Source organism: Herpailurus yagouaroundi, unplaced genomic scaffold (genome assembly GCF_014898765.1).
Source record: "Herpailurus yagouaroundi ecotype Mexico unplaced genomic scaffold, PumYag 161, whole genome shotgun sequence".
Lineage (NCBI taxonomy): Eukaryota > Metazoa > Chordata > Mammalia > Carnivora > Felidae > Herpailurus > Herpailurus yagouaroundi.
Genome location: NW_024412402.1, coordinates 292,082 through 308,206, shown reverse-complemented (window position 1 = coordinate 308,206; position 16,125 = coordinate 292,082). Strand labels below are relative to the sequence as shown.

Here is a 16,125-nt window from a genome sequence, read left to right as displayed (position 1 = left end):
AGAACAAACTGAGGGTTGATGGGGGGTGGGAGGGAGGGGTGGGTAGGTGATGGGTATTGAAGAGGGCATCTTTTGGGATGAGCACTGGGTGTTGTATGGAAACCAACTTGGCAATAAATTTCATATATTAAAAAAATAAAAAAAATTAAGTGCATAATACAAATAAGTAACAATATAGAGAAGACTTTCTCTGAGTATGTTCCAAGGATTACTTGCAGCAAACTCTGCCAGGAATCTTATAAAATAGAGTATATTCCAAGACCCTACTCCAGCATACAGCCTTAGACTAATATATTGATGTATAGATATACACTAACCAGAATATACAATTTGTAATCAAATGACCACAGAGTATTTACAAAAATTAACCAGAAAGTGCCATGAAATAAAAAAAATATATATAGAAACAATAAGAACACACTTCTTTCAAGAATTAAAAAATAGAAAAGCTAGAAATTAATGTTTTTGAAAGAGAAATTACATTTTGACTAGTTGAAAATTTAAAACTCTCTCTCAAACAATGTGAGCCAAAGAGAAATATCTAAATATTGCAGAAAGTTGACAAAGTAAAATGATAACGGTGTACACATCAGAACCTATGGAATACAATTTAAAGAGTTTGAGAGATATTCACATCCCAAAATGCTTAATTACTGAGCAAGATAGAAAAATGATAAATAAATATGTAGTTCCCCTCAAAAATTAGAAGTGTAACAAAAAAATATAGTCAATGAAAAGAGAAGTAATTAATACAAATAGTTAATGGATTGAACATGAACCCTACTATACATAACACATAATAAACACTAGATCTGTTTCTTAAAAGTAATGAAATAAATACTGAATATATTAATAAATAAAAATGAAAATAAATAATCAAAAACAAAAGGTTACATATAATTCCATTTATAAGAAATTTATAGAAAAGGCAAAAACTATAGAAACAGCACATCAATTATTCCCTGAAACTGGAGGTGGGCACAGGAATTGATGGCAAATGGGCATGAGGGAACTTTGTGGGGTCATGACTGCACAAAGTATAAATCTATTAAAAATCAAACTGTATACTTACAATGAATAAATTTTATGTTTAATGTTACACTTATACTTTAATAAAACTGCTAAAAAATATGTTGATAAAATACCTCACTTACTGTAGCAATTGAAAAATGGAATACCAGAAAACCTGAAGGTAGTACTTTTTGAGGGAAATTAAGACTTAGATGAATAAAGAGATATGACTTGTTCTTGGAAAAACAAAGGATGTAAAATATGCCTGAATTTATCTACACATTTAACTCAATCTCAACAAAAATATAAAACTGTAATTAGACAATCCCATTATTTTTTTATTTGGAAAAATGTCATTTTTTAAAAATTTATTTTCTTTAAATTTTTTTTCTTTTTTAAAGAAATTTACATCCAAATTAGTTAGCATATAGTGCAACAATGATTTCAGAAGTAGATTCCTTAATGCCCCTTACACATTTAGCCCATCCCCCCTCCCACACGCCCTCCAGTAACCCTCTGTTTTTTTCTCCATATTTTTGAGTCTCTTATGTTCTGTCCCTCTCCCTGTTTTTATATTATTTTTGTTTCCCTTCGCTTATGTTCATCTGTTTCATCTCTTAAAGTCCTCATATGAGTGAAGTCATATGATATTTGTCTTTCTTTGACTAATTTTGCTTAGCATAATACCCTCCAGTTCCATCCACGTAGTTGCAAATGGCAAGATTTCATTCTTTTTGATTGCTGAGTAATACTCCATTGTATATATACACGACATCTTCTTTATCCATTCATCCATCGATGGACATTTGGGCTCTTTCCATACTTTGGCTATTGTTGATAGTGCTGCTATAAACATTGGGGGTGTATGTGTCCCTTCGAAAGAGCACACCCATATCCCTTGGATAAATACCTAGCAGTGCAGTTGCAGGGTCATAGGGTAATTCTATTTTTAGTTTTTCAAGGAACCTCCATACTGTTTTCCAGAGTGGGTGCACCAGCTTGCATTCCCACCAACAATGCACAAGAGATCCTCTTTCTCTGCATCCTCGACAACTTCTGTTGTCGTTTGCAAATATCTTCTCCCGTTCTGTCAGTTGCCATTTAATTTTGCTGATTGTTTATTTCACTGTGCAGAAGCCTTTTATTTTGATGAGGTCCCAATAGTTCATTTTTGCTTTTGTTTCCCTTGCTTCTGGAGACGTGTTGACTAAGAAATTGCTGCGGCCAAGATCGTAGAGGTTTTTGTCTGCTTTCTCCTCAAGAATTTTGGTGGCTTCCCATCTTACATTTAGATCTTTCATCCATTTTGAGTTTATTTTTGTGTATGGTGTAAGAAAGTGGTCCAGGCTCATTCTTCTGCATGTCGCTGTCCAGTGTTCCCAGCACCACTTGCTGAAGAGACTGTCTTTATTCCATTGGATAGTCTTTCCTGCTTTGTCAAAGATTAGTTGGCCATACAGTTGTGGGTCCATTTCTGGGTTCTCTATTCTGTTCCATTGATCTGCGTGTCTGTTCTTGTGCCAGTACCATACTGTCTTGATGATTACAGCTTTGTAATACAGCTTGAAGTCCGTGATTGTGATGCTTCCTGCTTTGGTTTACTTTTTCTTTTTTTTTTTCTTTTTTTTTTTTTAAATTTTTTTTTGTTTTTTCAACGTTTATTTATTTTTGGGACAGAGAGAGACAGAGCATGAACGGGGGAGGGGCAGAGAGAGAGGGAGACACAGAATCGGAAACAGGCTCCAGGCTCTGAGCCATCAGCCCAGAGCCCGACGCGGGGCTCGAACTCACGGAATGCGAGATCGTGACCTGGCTGAAGTCGGACGCTTAACCGACTGCGCCACCCAGGCGCCCCTGGTTTACTTTTTCAAGATCGCTTTGGCTATTCAGGGTCTTTTCTAGTTCCATACAAATTTTAGGATTGTTCTAGCTCTGTGAGAATGCTGGTGTTACTTTGATAGGAATTACATTGAATATGTAGATTACTTTGGGTAGTATCAACATTTTAACAATATTTGTTCTTCCTATCCAGGGGCATGGAATCTTTTTCCATTTTTTTGTGTCTTCTTCAATTTCTTTCATAAACTTTCTATAGATTTCAGTGTATAGATTTTCCACTTCTTTGGTTACATTTATTCCTAGGTATTTTATGGGTTTTGGTGCAATTGTAAATGGAATTGATTCCTTGATTTCTCTTTCTGTTGCTTCATTGTTGGTGAATAGGAATGCAACAGATTTCTGTGCATTAATTTTATCTCCTGTCACTTTGCTGAATTCATGGATCAGTTCTAGCAGTTTTTTGGTGGAATCTTTTGGGTTTTCCATGTAGAGTCCATATAGAGTTTCATACCATCTGCGAAGAGTGAAAGTTTGACCTCCTTCTGGCCGATTTGGATGCCTTTTATTTCTTTGTGTTGTCTGATTGCAGAGGCTAAGACTTCCAATACTATGTTTAATAACAGTGACAAGAGTGGACATCCCTGTCTTGTTCCTGACCTTAGGGGGACAGCTCTCAGTTTTTCTCCATTGAGGACGATTTTAGTGTCTAGTCATTCATATATGGCTTTTATGATCTTGAGGTGTGATCCTTCTATCCCTACCTTCTTGGGGTTTTTATCAAGAAAGGATGCTGTATTTTGTCAAATGCTTTCTCTGCATCTATTGAGAGGATCATATGGTTCTTGTCCTTTATTTTATTGATGTGATGAATCATATTAATTGTTTTGTGGATATTGAACCAGCCCTGCATCCCAGGTATAAATCCCACTTGGTGGTAGTGAATAATTAAAAAAAATTTTTTTAAATGTTTATTTATTTTTGACAGAGAGAGAGACAGAGCATGAGTGGGGGAAAGGCAGAGAGAGAGAGGGAGACACAGAATCAGAATCAGGCTCCAGGCTCTGAGCTGTCAGCACACAGCCCGACACAGGGCTCAAACCCACAGCCTGTGAGATCATGACCTGAGCTGAAGTCAGATACTCAACCACCTGAGCCACCCAGGTGCCCCGGTAGTGAATAATTTTTTTAATGTATTGTCGGATCCGGTTGGCTAATATCTTGTTGAGGATTTTTGCATCCATGTTCATCAGCGAAATTGGGCAATAGTTCTCCTTTTTAGTGGGGTCTCTGTCTGGTTTTGGAATCAAGGTAATGCTGGCCTCATAGAGTTTGGAAGTTTTCCTTCTATTTCTATTTTTTGGGACAGCTTCAAGAGAATAGGTGTTAACTCTTCCTTAAATGTTTGATAGAATTACCCTGGAAAGCCATCTGGCCCTGGACTCTTTTTTTGGGGGGGGGGAGATTTTTGATTACTAATTCAATTTATTTACTGGTTATGGGTCTGTTCAAATTTTCTTTATCTTCCCGTTTCAATTTTGGTAGTGTATATGTTCGTAGGAATTTGTCCATTTCTTCCAGGTTGCCCATTTTGTTGGTGTATAATTGCTCATAATACTCTCTTATTGTTTTTATTTCTGCTGTGTTGGTTGTGATGTCTCCTCTTCATTCTTGATTTTATTTATTTGGATCCTTTCCTTTTTCTTTTTGATCAAACTGGCTAGTGTTTTATCAATTTTGTTAATTCTTTCAAGGAACCAGCTTCTGGTTTCGTTGATCTGCTCTTTTTTTTTTTTTTTTGGTTGATAACATTAATGCCTGCTCTAAGCTTTATTATTTCCTATCTTCTTCTGGTTTTGGGTTTTATTTGCTGTTCTTTTTCCAGCTCTTTAATTAAGGAATAAGGTGTGTCTGACACCTTTCTTCCTTCTTTAGGAAGGCTGGAGTGCTATATATTTTCCTCTTATGACCGCCTTTGTTTTGTCCCAGAGGTTTTGGGTTGTGGTGTTATCATTTTCACTGGCTTCCCTATACTTTTTAATTTCCTGTTTAATTTCTTGGTTATCCCATTCATTCTTTAGTTGAATTCTCTTTAGTCTCCAAGTATTTGTTACCTTTCCATATTTTTTCTTGTGGTTGATTTGGAGTTTCATAGCATTGTGGTCTGAAAATATGCATGGTACGATCTCGATCTTTTTGTACTTGCTGAGGGCTGATTTGTGTCCCAGTATGTGGTGTATTCTGGAGAACGTTCCGTGTGTACTGGAGAAGAATGTATATTCTGCTGCTTTAGGATGAAATGTTCTGAATATATCTGTTAAGTCCATCTGGTCCAGTGTGTCATTCAAAGCCATTGTTTCCTTGTTGATTTTTTGATTAGATGATCTGTCCATTGCTGTGAGTGGGGTGTTGAAGTCTCCTACTATGACGGTATTACTATCAATGAGTTTCTTGATGTTTGTGATTAATTGATTTATATATTTGGGTGCTCTCACATTTGGCACATAAATGTTTACAATTGTTAGGTCTTCTTGGTCTATAGACCCCTTGATTATGATATAATGCCCTTCTGCATCTGTTGATACAGTCTTTATTTTAAAGTCTAGATTGTCTGATATAAGTATGGCTACTCTGGCTTTCTTTTGTTGGCCATTAGCATGATAGATGGTTCTCCATCCCCTTATTTTCAATCTGTAGGTGTCTTTAGGTCTAAAGTGGGTCTCTTGTAAATAGAATATAGATGGATCTTGTTTTCTTATCCATTCTGTTACCTTATGTCTTTTGATTGGAGCATTGAGTCCATTGATGTTTAGAGTGAGTAGTGAAAGATATGAATTTATTGCCATTATGTTTCTTGTAGAGTTGGAGTTTCTGGTGTGTTCTCTGGTCCTTTCTAATCTTTGTTGCTTTTGGTATTTATTCACTCATTCATTCATTCATTCATTCATTCATCTTTTCTCCCCTCAGAGAGTCCCCCTTAAAATTTCTTGCAGGGCTGTCTTAGTGGTCACAAACTCCTTTAATTTTTGTTTGTCTGGGAAACTTTTTATTTCTTCTTCTATTTTGAATGACAGCCTTGCTGGATAAAGAATTCTTGGATGCATATTTTTTCCAACTCAGAACATTGAATATATCCTGCCACTCCTTTCTGGCCTGCCAAGTTTCTGTGGATAGGTCTGCTGCAAACCTGATCTGTCTTCCCTTGTAGGTTAAGGACTTTTTTTCCCCTTTCTGCTTTTATGATTCTCTCCTTTCCTGAGAATTTTGTGAATTTGACCAAGATATGCCTTGTTGATGGTCAGTTATTAAAATATAATTGGAGTCCTCTGTGCTTCCTGGATTTTGATGTCTGTCTTTTCCCAGGTTAGTAAAGTTTTCTTCTATGATTTGCTCACATAACACTTCTACCTCTATTTCTCTCTCTTCCTCTTCTAGGACCCCTATGATTCTGCTGTCGTTCCTTTTTAATGCATCACTGATTTCTCTAATTTTTAAATTGTTCTCTTTTGCCTTAGCCTCCCTCTTTTTTTCTGCCTCATTGTTCTCCATAAGTTTGTCCTCTATATTGTTGGTTCTCTGTTCTGCCTCATCCATCCTTGCCACCACGGCATCCATTCGAGATTACAGCTCAGTTATAGCATTTTTTATTTCATCCTGACAAGCTTTTACTTCTTTTGTCTCCACAGAAAGGGATTCTAATCTATTTTTGACTCCAGATAATATTCTTATTATTGTGATTCTAAATTCTTGTTCAGACATGTTGCTTGTATCTGTGTTGGTTACATTCCTAGCTGTCGTTTCTTCTGCTCTTTTGGGGTGAATTCCTTCATTTTGTCATTTTGAAGGGAGAAAAGGAATTAATGAAGGAGAAAAAAATAAATTAAAAAAATTAAAGTTGAAAAATTAAAACACACACACACACACAAGAATTGAGTAAATGATGCTAGATACTAGGTATCTTTTGGTCTGGGTGTTGAAAGTGGCTTGATAGAGAAAAAAGGGGGGGAAAAGAAAAAAAAAAGAAAGTCGTTTGAAAATTTGAAAAACATGAATACACTGAAGTAGACTAAAATGAAATGATGGAAGTAAAATAGAATTTGAAAAAAATTACACAAAAGTAGAAAATATAGTATAAGATAAATTAAAGAAAAATATTTTTATTTTTATTTTTATTTTTTTAATTTTTAAAAAAAAATTTTTTTTCAACGTTTATTTATTTTTGGGACAGAGAGAGACAGAGCATGAACGGGGGAGGGGCAGAGAGAGAGGGAGACACAGAATCGGAAACGGGCTCCAGGCTCCGAGCCATCAGCCCAGAGCCTGACGCGGGGCTCGAACTCCCGGACTGCGAGATCGTGACCTGGCTGAAGTCGGACGCTTAACCGACTGCGCCACCCAGGCGCCCCAAGAAAAATATTTTTAATAAAAATTGAAAATAAAAATGAATTTTTTCTTTCTGTATTCAAGAAAAAAAGAGAAAGAAACAAAAAAGAGAAACAAAAAAAAAAAGAAAAAAAAAAAAGAAAATTGAATAGTTGGACCAACTAACAGACTGAAATAAGACTGAAATTACTTTGATTTCCCCTAGAAGTCAAACTATGAATTACTTTATATTCCATAAACTAAGCAGGTGGTGAGACTTGGGTTCTTGAAGAGTGAGGTTGGCCCAGTTGGACAGGACTTAGTGTAATGGCTCCATTCTCCGATAGATGGAGCTCCTGGCCTACTAGGGTAGATTGTTGTGGCGCATGTAGGTGTGCATGCGTGGGAGCGGTGAAAATGGTGGCACCCAGCTACCTGGTCTCTAGTATCAGACCTCTGTTCTCCCCGATCAACAATCATGCACCCATCCTTTGTCTTGGCTTCTGTCCACTCCCCACTTCCATACTGTCTATAACCAAGCCTCAGGTAGTACCTCTCTCCTGAGTTTTTTCTCAGATGTGGCTGCCTTCCCCTGCCCCCCACTTCTGAGGGACTGTGGCTTTGACCTGCTCTGCCCCTACCAAATGTGCTTCCAGCAGTGGAACCGCTTCTCCCCATGTGTCCCGAGAACCTCCTGGACCCCACTCTGCTCTTGGGGATTTGCTTTTCCCACCAGAGCACATCCAGGTGTCCAGCTATGGAGTTTCAGACTCTGCACTCCCCCTGTTTACCGTCTGAATGGAATATAAACCCTCTCCTTTCTCCTTTCTCCCTTTTTAGTCCAGTCACTGTGGCTGTTTCCAATTTTCCACTTTCTCTCCAGCTGCTTTTATGGAGGGGTGCTTTTCCTGTATTCTCCTCTCCATCCCTGTCTCCATCTTCACTCTGTGTGCAAAAGTGGTTCCTTGCCCTCTGCAGCTTCTCTCTCGCCAAGTTCCCTCTCCACGCCGTGTACCTGCTGAGTTCTATGGTTCAGGTTGTGCAGATTGTTGTGTTAATCCTCAGATCAGTTTTCTAGGTGTGCAGGATGGTTTACTATTGGTCTGGCTGTATTTCATGGATGTGAGACACTCAAAAAATTTCCATGCTATTCTGCCATCTTGGTTGGCTTCTCCCCTCTTACATTTCTTATTTGAGTTTATAGCATCTCACTTTGAATCTACTTTGATAGATTATTATCTCTTCTTTGAAATCTTTTTTTCAGAAAGACAGTATTTTGTTTAATTCATGGGAGATGGTTATGCAAAGTTTTTCTATCTTTTTAATACTTTTAACTTTTGCTTTTTTTTATCTCTTTGCTTTTATTTTCTTATATATTTCTTATACTATATATGTTAAAATATGTATTATTTCTTTTTCCATGTTTCAGACATCAATGATCTTTAAACAGGGGCCGCTTTTTCTATGCCTGATATTTAAAGAAAAACAATGTAAGGGAAAGATTAAAGGAAAAATCTAGAGCATAAAGCAACTTTAATTATTAGGTGCATTGGTGTTGAGGTCTCTCAGTTACATCTTTGCTCTGACTGACCAGATCTGCCTGGCTAATAGCAAAACTATGCATCTTATCAGCCCTTGATATATCAGACAATTGGGCACTGCCTTCTCTATACATTGCAGGACTGATTGCCACTCACTCCTCTTCAACTCTCTCTCACTAACAGTATATTTCTTTGAAAGAAGGCAAGTCTGAATGAATCTTCTTTGTGCCTTGTATCTTCTGCATGGCTCAGGAACCTCCCATCTTCATAGGCTCCTAGATCTTGCTACTTCAAGCAGTGGATCATTGGTTCATTACATTATTTTTGCCACCTACTTTGGATGGATTTGGGGTACTAACAGAGTTGTACAGAGACATTTCCATTCTCAGCATCTTTCCTGGACTTAGCTGAAATTATACTGTATGTAGAATATATACCACTCTTCATAGATTGTGACTTGGAGCTGTACCTTTTTTCTAGTTATAACAGAGATGGATCAGTGTTTTTTTGTTTGTTTTTTGGGGGTTTTACTTTTTCTTTCTTTTCTTTCTTTCTTTCTTTCTTGCTTGCTTGCTTGCTTGCTTCTCATTCTTTTTACTACTTTTGGTTTTAGAAAGAACACTGTAAAAAGACAAAGACCAGAAAATAAAACCTTTATTAGTTAACTATAAGATGTTGAAACCATCTTTCTCTCTTCCTGTCTGTGTCAGTGTATGTTTGAGAGATAGGAGGGCTAAGACATAGGGAAAAGACTTTGTTACGAAGAATTTTTCAGGAATCTGTGTTCTACCTGGACGGACTTTGTCTATGTGGATCCCTGCAAAGGTCACCAAACATTGCGTCTTGTCAAACAGCTTGTCTCTAAGCCAGCTGAGATAAGAAGGACTACAAATTCCCAAGGAAGATAGACTTACGAAGTTAGAACTGACCAGTTTCCAGGAGTCCTCCTTATTGCAGCTATAATGCAGCAGTGTTCATTGTCCATTTAGCATAGATCATTTCGGGCTCTCATTCTTTAAGTCTTGGTACGGACCTGGTACACATTTGCTTTTCAGCCCTCCACCTGAGCACCAGCAATTTTTTTAGATACAGTGTGAAGAAACTGAAGTTCAGAGAGATTAAGTGACATATTCAAAGACATTAATCAGACATTTCAGGGGTAAGATTAAAACCCACCTTTTCAGACCCCAGGTGCTTTTATTTTATTTTAAAAATCATCATCTCTAGTAACTGTCCTAGGAGGATTTTATTATTTCTGCAGGAACTGCATCAGAGAATACGAGTCACTTGCCTTGGGCCATAGAGATGATAATGGGAGAGCTGATCTGGGACTCAGATCTTCTGACCTACATCCAGGGTACTTTCTACTGCAAAAGGCTGCAGTCTGATTATGCTGATTAATCAGTGTTTTCTTCCTCTCTCAGTATAGCAGCTCCAAGCCCACTTCCCTGGCTATATCACTATATTTTAAAGTCTTGTGTATGCTATATTGAACCCTCTAAGAATTGCTTGAATAAGTCAAGATGGAGTAGTTCAGTTTTTTTTCTCTACTATATCCCCAGGCTCTGGAATACTGTGCCTGCTGCCAGTGAGTATTTAAAACTTTTTCCTTTTTGCTCATACTAAGGCAGTTTCAGGCTTTGAATGAAGTCAATGGGGGAAATCCGTGCTTATTGATAAATGCTTTATTGATACTGCTGTAAAAAGCCATCAAGGAGTAGAGATTTGGAAAGTTCCCACTGTAACCAGGATGTGTTAATTATCCAGCTGTGAGATACTGAGTTAGAGGCTCCGGAAGTTAATAGTCTTGTGTTGTAAAGATTGCAGTGCTGAGTTTAATTTTCTGAACTTGTTTCAATTTTTGCCCTACCTTGAGAAAGACTGGGTACTACTGGGATGGTAAAATATCCATGAATTATTGGGAGTGCTATGCTGTATCCAGTAGGTAGGGAGATTATTTCCTTGAGATCTTTCGAAGGTATCTTTGAAAGATGTCCACCTGCATTTGCAGATATTAAAAAGATGTTTCATTAATAATGAAATAATATTTCATGAAAGTCAGCTGATTTTAGGTCAGTAGATGGGACAGATGTCAAACTGTACTAGAGAATATAGGGATGAGTGGTTTAAATAACCATCTTTAAAAAATTTTTTAATGTTTTATTTATTCTTAGAGAGAGAGAGAAAGAGAGCATGAGTGAGGGAGGGGCAGAGTGAGAGACAGACACAGAATCTGAAGCAGACTCCAGGCTCTGAGCTGTCAGCACAGAGCCTGACCTGGGTCTCGAACCCACGAACCATGAGATCATGACCTGAGCTGAAGTTGGACGCTCAACCAACTGAGTCACCCAGGCACCCCTTAAATAACCATCTTAAAGCAAATTCTACCATATTTAGTTAGATAAATCTTGAATCATTCTATCTAAAGCATCTTCATTTGTTATTTTTACATGTGAGTTGATTTCAGCCTTAAAGGAAGTGTTATTGTTTTTTAATTTCACTTAGAGTTATATGATTGCAATGTCATTTGGGAAGAATATTATCTTTTTGCTTTTTTTTTTTTTCAACGTTTATTTATTTTTGGGACAGAGAGAGACAGAGCATGAACGGGGGAGGGGCAGAGAGAGAGGGAGACCCAGAATCGGAAACAGGCTCCAGGCTCTGAGCCATCAGCCCAGAGCCTGACGCGGGGCTCGAACTCACGGACCGCGAGATCCTGACCTGGCTGAAGTCGGACGCTTAATCGACTGCACCACCCAGGCGCCCCTCTTTTTGCTTTTAAAAAAGGAGCACATATGTGGATGGTAACTAGTGAGTTTAAAATCTGTAACACATGAATGGCGGATGCAATTTGGCTAAATGTGCTCTTTCTATTCCTGTCTAAACAAGACTCATGTTCAAGAGGGTATACACTAATGGCAAGCCAAAACATTAAGATTCATATCAGATTTTGTGTTTCTGTTTTGTCAAAGCACGAGTGCCTCGTTTAAGTGTGTTTCTGGCCCTTACAGTATTCTAGATTTGTCATGCAGCCTTTCTGGTAACTTCTAGTCTAGTAGTGTTTAAAGGGCTTTAGGTATCTCTCTAAGACTGAGCACATGTAAATGATAAATCAATTGCCTGTGAATGGTGTTTGCCACAGTGTCTGATATCTGATTGTGTCTGTTGTGTTTTTTTTTTTTTTTTCATTTTGGTTTCCGAACTGGACAACGCATGGAATTACAGTTGTTTGCCGTGTCACAATCCCCTTTTGAAAAGTAACCCCAGGTAGTTGCTTGCTAAGAAATTGGTAGGCTTTGGGGCCAAAGATCCTGTTCTCTTGAGCATAACACACTTATTGGAGGGTCTGTGCCTTAATCAAAGTAAACATCTGAGTGGTTCCTAGCCTGAGGTCTGCAAATGGACTTCAGGGACATTTGTGCAGATATATTTGAAAAGGTCTCTGGTTTTAATGCATTTTTGAAGGCAGAATTTCCTAAAATGTAGCTAATGTACAACTCAGAATCCTCGTAAGACTATAGAGTACTTAACAGGCCCTTGGCGATTTTAGAAAAAAGTTCACACAGAGACATTATACATGTGAAATGTAAGTTTGATCATATTTGCAGAGAAATACATTATTCTTTATTTTAATCATTATGTCCTTGGAGACACTGAATTATTTAGGACTGCGTTCATCAGTCTTTTAAAATATTCATTAATCAAGTTGAAGTTTAAAATGGTTAACCTATTTTTACATCATTTGTATGCTTTTGTTGTACCCGCTGAATTTACCTTTTTGCTGCTATATTATATGAATTGCATTACATAAGCAATTCACAAAAGATAAACCTGTATCTCAAATTGACAGTAGTTTAAATATTGTAACTTTAAAGAATATTCCAAATGTGCAAAGTGAACAAGGCTCCACTGCCAATATGGAGTGTGAAGGTTTATGAGCTTGAATAACAGAATATAGTGTGATAACTTTCTTAAGGATTAGAAAAAGAAAAGAGTACAAATAAGGAATTGTCTGAAAGCAGCTGGCCCTGCACCTTATCTTACAAAATTTTGAAAAACATCGCATGAACCCTGAGAGGTTTTCATGTCATTTTCAAAGAAAGCACAGTGACCTCTCCAGTAAAATCAAATTTTTCCAAAATAAGAATAACATAATGCTTCCAGTATGAAATTGATACATTTTGATATTAAAGGCAGAGAAGAAGCCAAAACAAAACAATAGATCATAAATGAAGTTATACTCTGCATTCCTTGAAAAAGGATACATGTTTCGGTATGGCCAAGGAAGTTATAAAACAAGCTGCAAATGAAAGTGAAATAATTTTCCCCACACAGTAGAATGAAGCCATATCCCATTTTATGGGATCATCAAGTAACTCCAGGTTTTGAAAAGTAAATTGGAAAAACCTCTCAGCACACCTTTCTTGGAAGTTGAAGTATAGATTTGTTTTTATTCACCCTCTCAAGAATCCAATAAAGGTAGAAAAAACTCACCCTTAAGAAAAACTTTCTAGCTCATGGAAGACACAGGTATAAGTTTATATTTAATTACACATAATGCAAATATACCAAATTGAGAAACAACATAGAACTACTGAGAAGCTTTCCTCATTTGGTGAAGATGGAGTAATCAGGACAAGATTTATGCTGAAACTTCTGAAAATAGACAAAATATCAGAATCAAAGGTTTTCAAGACACTGGGCATCAGGCAGTTAAGAATGTTGATCTTTAGCTATGAGAAATAAATTAAGTGAGCCCTATGATTGCCCTAGCTTATTGCCCGGACAAAGCTTAGGGAAGGGAGCCTCCTCCCTAAGTTGAGAGACAGATGTGGTAGTTTGGAGAGGCTAAGACAGCTAGAGTTTACAGGACTGAATAACATAGAGAAGAAAACTGCACAGAGACAAGACTTCAGAAATCAGCAGAGACACTCTTTCAAATATGCAGTACAGTAATGATCAGTACATGAATTTGAGGAAATTACTCAAAGTGTGGGGAAGAAATACGCCAAATGAGAGGAGGGAATTACCTAGAAAGTCACATATGACTGGGAATATTGCCAACAGAGTGAAAAACTTAGTAACTAATGATGTCAGTAGTGGGAAAAATTAACTCTAGATTAAATGTTGCTTTGTCCCCATGTAACAAAGCTTAAAAGTCACATCTAAAAGGATAAGTTTTTAAATCACTTAATTATGTTCCAGAATGAAGCTCAAAAATATTTATAGGAATGAAAAAGTACTAGCACCCAACAAGGTATAAAGCACAAGGTCTAGCATCCAAGTGAAATTACCAAACATGCAAAGACATAGGAAAATGCTACCCTTAATGAGAAAAATCAATCAGTGAAAATGAAACTAGAAATGACACAAATGGTAAATTTAGTAGAAGGGACATTAAAAGGTTCATTATGATCATATTTTATATGTTCAAAAAGCTGGAGGAAAGACTCAGCAAATCAAACTTCAAATGATAAAATTATGATTTCTGAGATCAAAAATACACTGTATAGGATTACTAGAAGATTAAATAATAAAGCACAAAATACATATTAATAAACTTGAAGACATAGCAATAGAAAATACCCATAATGAAACACAGAGAAAAAAATACTTAAAAATGAAAAAGCATTAGTGACCTGTAAGACAAATTTAAGGAGCTAAATATACAAATAATTAGAGTCCCCTAAGAAGAGGATAGAGAGGGAGAACTTAAAAAACATTTGAAGAAAAAGTAGCTAAAATATATCCAAATTCAGTGAAAATTACAAGCATGTAAATCCAAAAGTTCAAAGAACTTTAGGTACAAGAAAGATGAAGGAAACTATACCAAGTCATTTATTAATCAAATTGCTTAAAACCAGTAATAAAATCTCAAAATCACTTAGAAAATATATTCCTTATGATCAGAAAAACAAAGGTATAGATGACAGATTTCTCACTAGAAACAATAGAAGAAAAAAATAGAGGTGCAACATCTTTAAAGTATTGAAAGAAAAAAAAATATCAGTCTAGAATTACTTTACCATCAAAAATATTCTTCAAATAGAAGAATATTGGAGGTGTCTGGGTGGCTCAGTTAGTTAAGCGTCAGAGTCTCAGTTTCACCTCAGGTCATGATCTTGTGGTTTTGTGAGTTCGAGCCCCGTGTCGGTCTCTGTGCTGAAGGTGCGGATCCTGCTTGGGATTCTCTCTCTTCTCCCTCTCTCTCTGCTTTTCCCCTGCTCATGCTGTCTCTGTCTCTCTCTAAATAAATAAATAAACTTAAAAAAAAAAAAAAAGAATATTGGGATACCAATTTTGACTAATCACAGGCTTCACTTGCTGAATGTCCAGTAAAACCAAATGGGCAAAATATATTAGCAGAGTTTTCCTTGTTTTTGTATGTGAGAGATTCCCTAGGGAGCCTACATGTGAAAAACATTTTGGATCAAAAGAATTTCTTCACATGATTTCTGGAGAGGTGACCATTATAGTTTGCCTCATTCATTCATTTGAGCATTATAATTACAAACCTGTAGTATATCATGGAATTAATTTGGACCAAACTGTAGAGAAATTTATAGTATTTATTTTTTTAAATAAAAAAAAAAGTTTCATTATTTGTTTTTGAGAGAGTGAGAGAGCACAGGAGAGGGGCAGAGAGAGAGGGAGACACAAAATCCAAAGCAAGCTTCAGGCTCTGAGCATCAACACATAGCCTGACACAGGGCTCGAACTCACAAACTGTGAGGTCATGACCTGAGCTGAAGTGGGGCACTTGACCAACTGAGCCACCCAGTCCCCCTGTTGTATTTCTAAAGCAAGAGGTCTCTTTAAGGGCCAGTCTGACACCACCATTCATTAATTATACATATGACAAACTGAAGGTAATTCATCAAGCTCATAAATCAAACACAAATAAACTTGTGTTGAATTTGGAAACTGGGAGACCCCTGGTAAAAGAAGGTAGCATTCTGGATGCTGCTAGAATCAGCAATGAAACTGAAATTGCATCCTTCCATGAAGAGGATTATGAGAACTGCAAAGCTAATCCCATTTCATCCTAGTGAAAACCTCATGGGGCTTCCTTTTTTGTGTGCCTGTATTAAATTCTTTTATTCCACTAGTGAGGTTTTTGAAATTAACAAACTTAAAATTTTTTTTAAAAGACTTGTTTTGGAAAATTACATTTTCTTCACGTATACACAAGTTGCAATGATTCTTAACACACAGACCTGCAGTGCAAGACGTGTTAAGAGAAGTCCTTCATGTAGATGTAAATTATATCATATAGAAACCTTGATCTACACACAGAAAGGGAAAACAACAGAAACTAACTACACGGGTAAATATAAGAACTTTCCTTTTTTACTTTGAACAGTTTTCTTGAAAA

The 16,125-nt window shown here is 36.8% G+C and overlaps 1 protein-coding gene across 2 annotated transcripts; it reads left to right on the top strand.

Moving 5' to 3' along the window:
* The first annotated feature begins 15,198 nt into the window (after positions 1–15,198).
* LOC121035235 (UPF0538 protein C2orf76-like) lies at positions 15,199–15,799 on the top strand. 2 transcript variants are annotated; one of them, XM_040482785.1, is made up of 2 exons: positions 15,199–15,315; positions 15,524–15,799. In XM_040482785.1, the coding sequence occupies exons 1-2, from the start codon at positions 15,199–15,201 to the stop codon at positions 15,797–15,799; spliced, it is 393 nt and encodes a 130-aa protein (XP_040338719.1). The 2 variants fall into 2 exon arrangements, with proteins under 2 accessions (XP_040338719.1, XP_040338720.1); XM_040482786.1 differs by having other exon boundaries at positions 15,199–15,325; positions 15,603–15,799.
* Positions 15,800–16,125: the final 326 nt, after the last annotated feature.

Excerpts from the sequence above, each read along its gene's own strand:
- LOC121035235 (XM_040482785.1), top strand. The coding sequence starts at position 15,199 with ATGATTTCTGGAGAGGTGACCATTATAGTTTGCCTCATTCATTCATTT. Across the intron at positions 15,316-15,523 it reads AAACTGTAGAGAAATTTATA|CCACCCAGTCCCCCTGTTGT; the intron begins GTATTTATTTTT and ends TGACCAACTGAG.